Source organism: Postia placenta, assembly GCF_002117355.1.
Source record: "Postia placenta MAD-698-R-SB12 unplaced genomic scaffold POSPLAscaffold_6, whole genome shotgun sequence".
Classification (NCBI taxonomy): Eukaryota; Fungi; Basidiomycota; class Agaricomycetes; order Polyporales; family Adustoporiaceae; genus Rhodonia; species Rhodonia placenta.
In genome coordinates this window covers 1393403-1393959 of record NW_020169837.1, presented here as the reverse complement: position 1 = coordinate 1393959, position 557 = coordinate 1393403, and the positions used below count along the sequence as shown (strand labels likewise).

The following is a 557-nucleotide window of genomic DNA, read 5'->3' as shown; positions in this document are numbered from 1 at the left end:
CTCCTGGCCACATCAAAAGCACCTCTCTGGCGAGGAATGGAAGAATGTAGGGAGGAACGCACGCAAGGAGTGGTTCGACGAAGAGGAGGACGACAGCGTAGATTGGGAGTTGTATGGAGATGGTGAGCAGTAAGTAGTCGAATGGGACTTCGACTCTGGCAGGGGGGTAATGAAACATTTGTCTTTCCGTTCTATTCCTTGTATTACTAGCACCCATACTGGTGCCTGTCTTAGCGCTCACCCGCAGGTTGAACATTATGTAGCTTACATAATGGGGTCCATGCGCACTTCGTACTCGGCATTGTACCACTATGTTTCTTTCTTCACTAACACGACCACATAGACATGATGGTCCGTGCGCAGTCGGTACTTGTATAAGTAGTTGTACCATTAGTCGGTCGAACCCTAAGTTCGACCTGGTTATTCATTCAAGTCTCTGCTCCTCTTCGCTTGGGGTAGTGGTCATTCTCGACTTCCTTGCTCGATCTTCAGGACAATGTACTGTCCATAAGTCCTCGCTCGTTGTCTACAAGTCAGGCATCGATATAGGAGTATAG

At 48.5% G+C, this 557-nt stretch overlaps 1 protein-coding gene across 1 annotated transcript; it reads left to right on the top strand.

The window, feature by feature from the left end:
• Position 1: 1 nt before the first annotated feature.
• On the top strand, positions 2–557 carry POSPLADRAFT_1141738 (hypothetical protein; the record flags this gene model as incomplete). Its single annotated transcript, XM_024485340.1, has 2 exons — positions 2–129; positions 395–557. Coding segments are annotated over 2 exons (291 nt in total), but the record flags the coding sequence as incomplete, so codon positions are not given.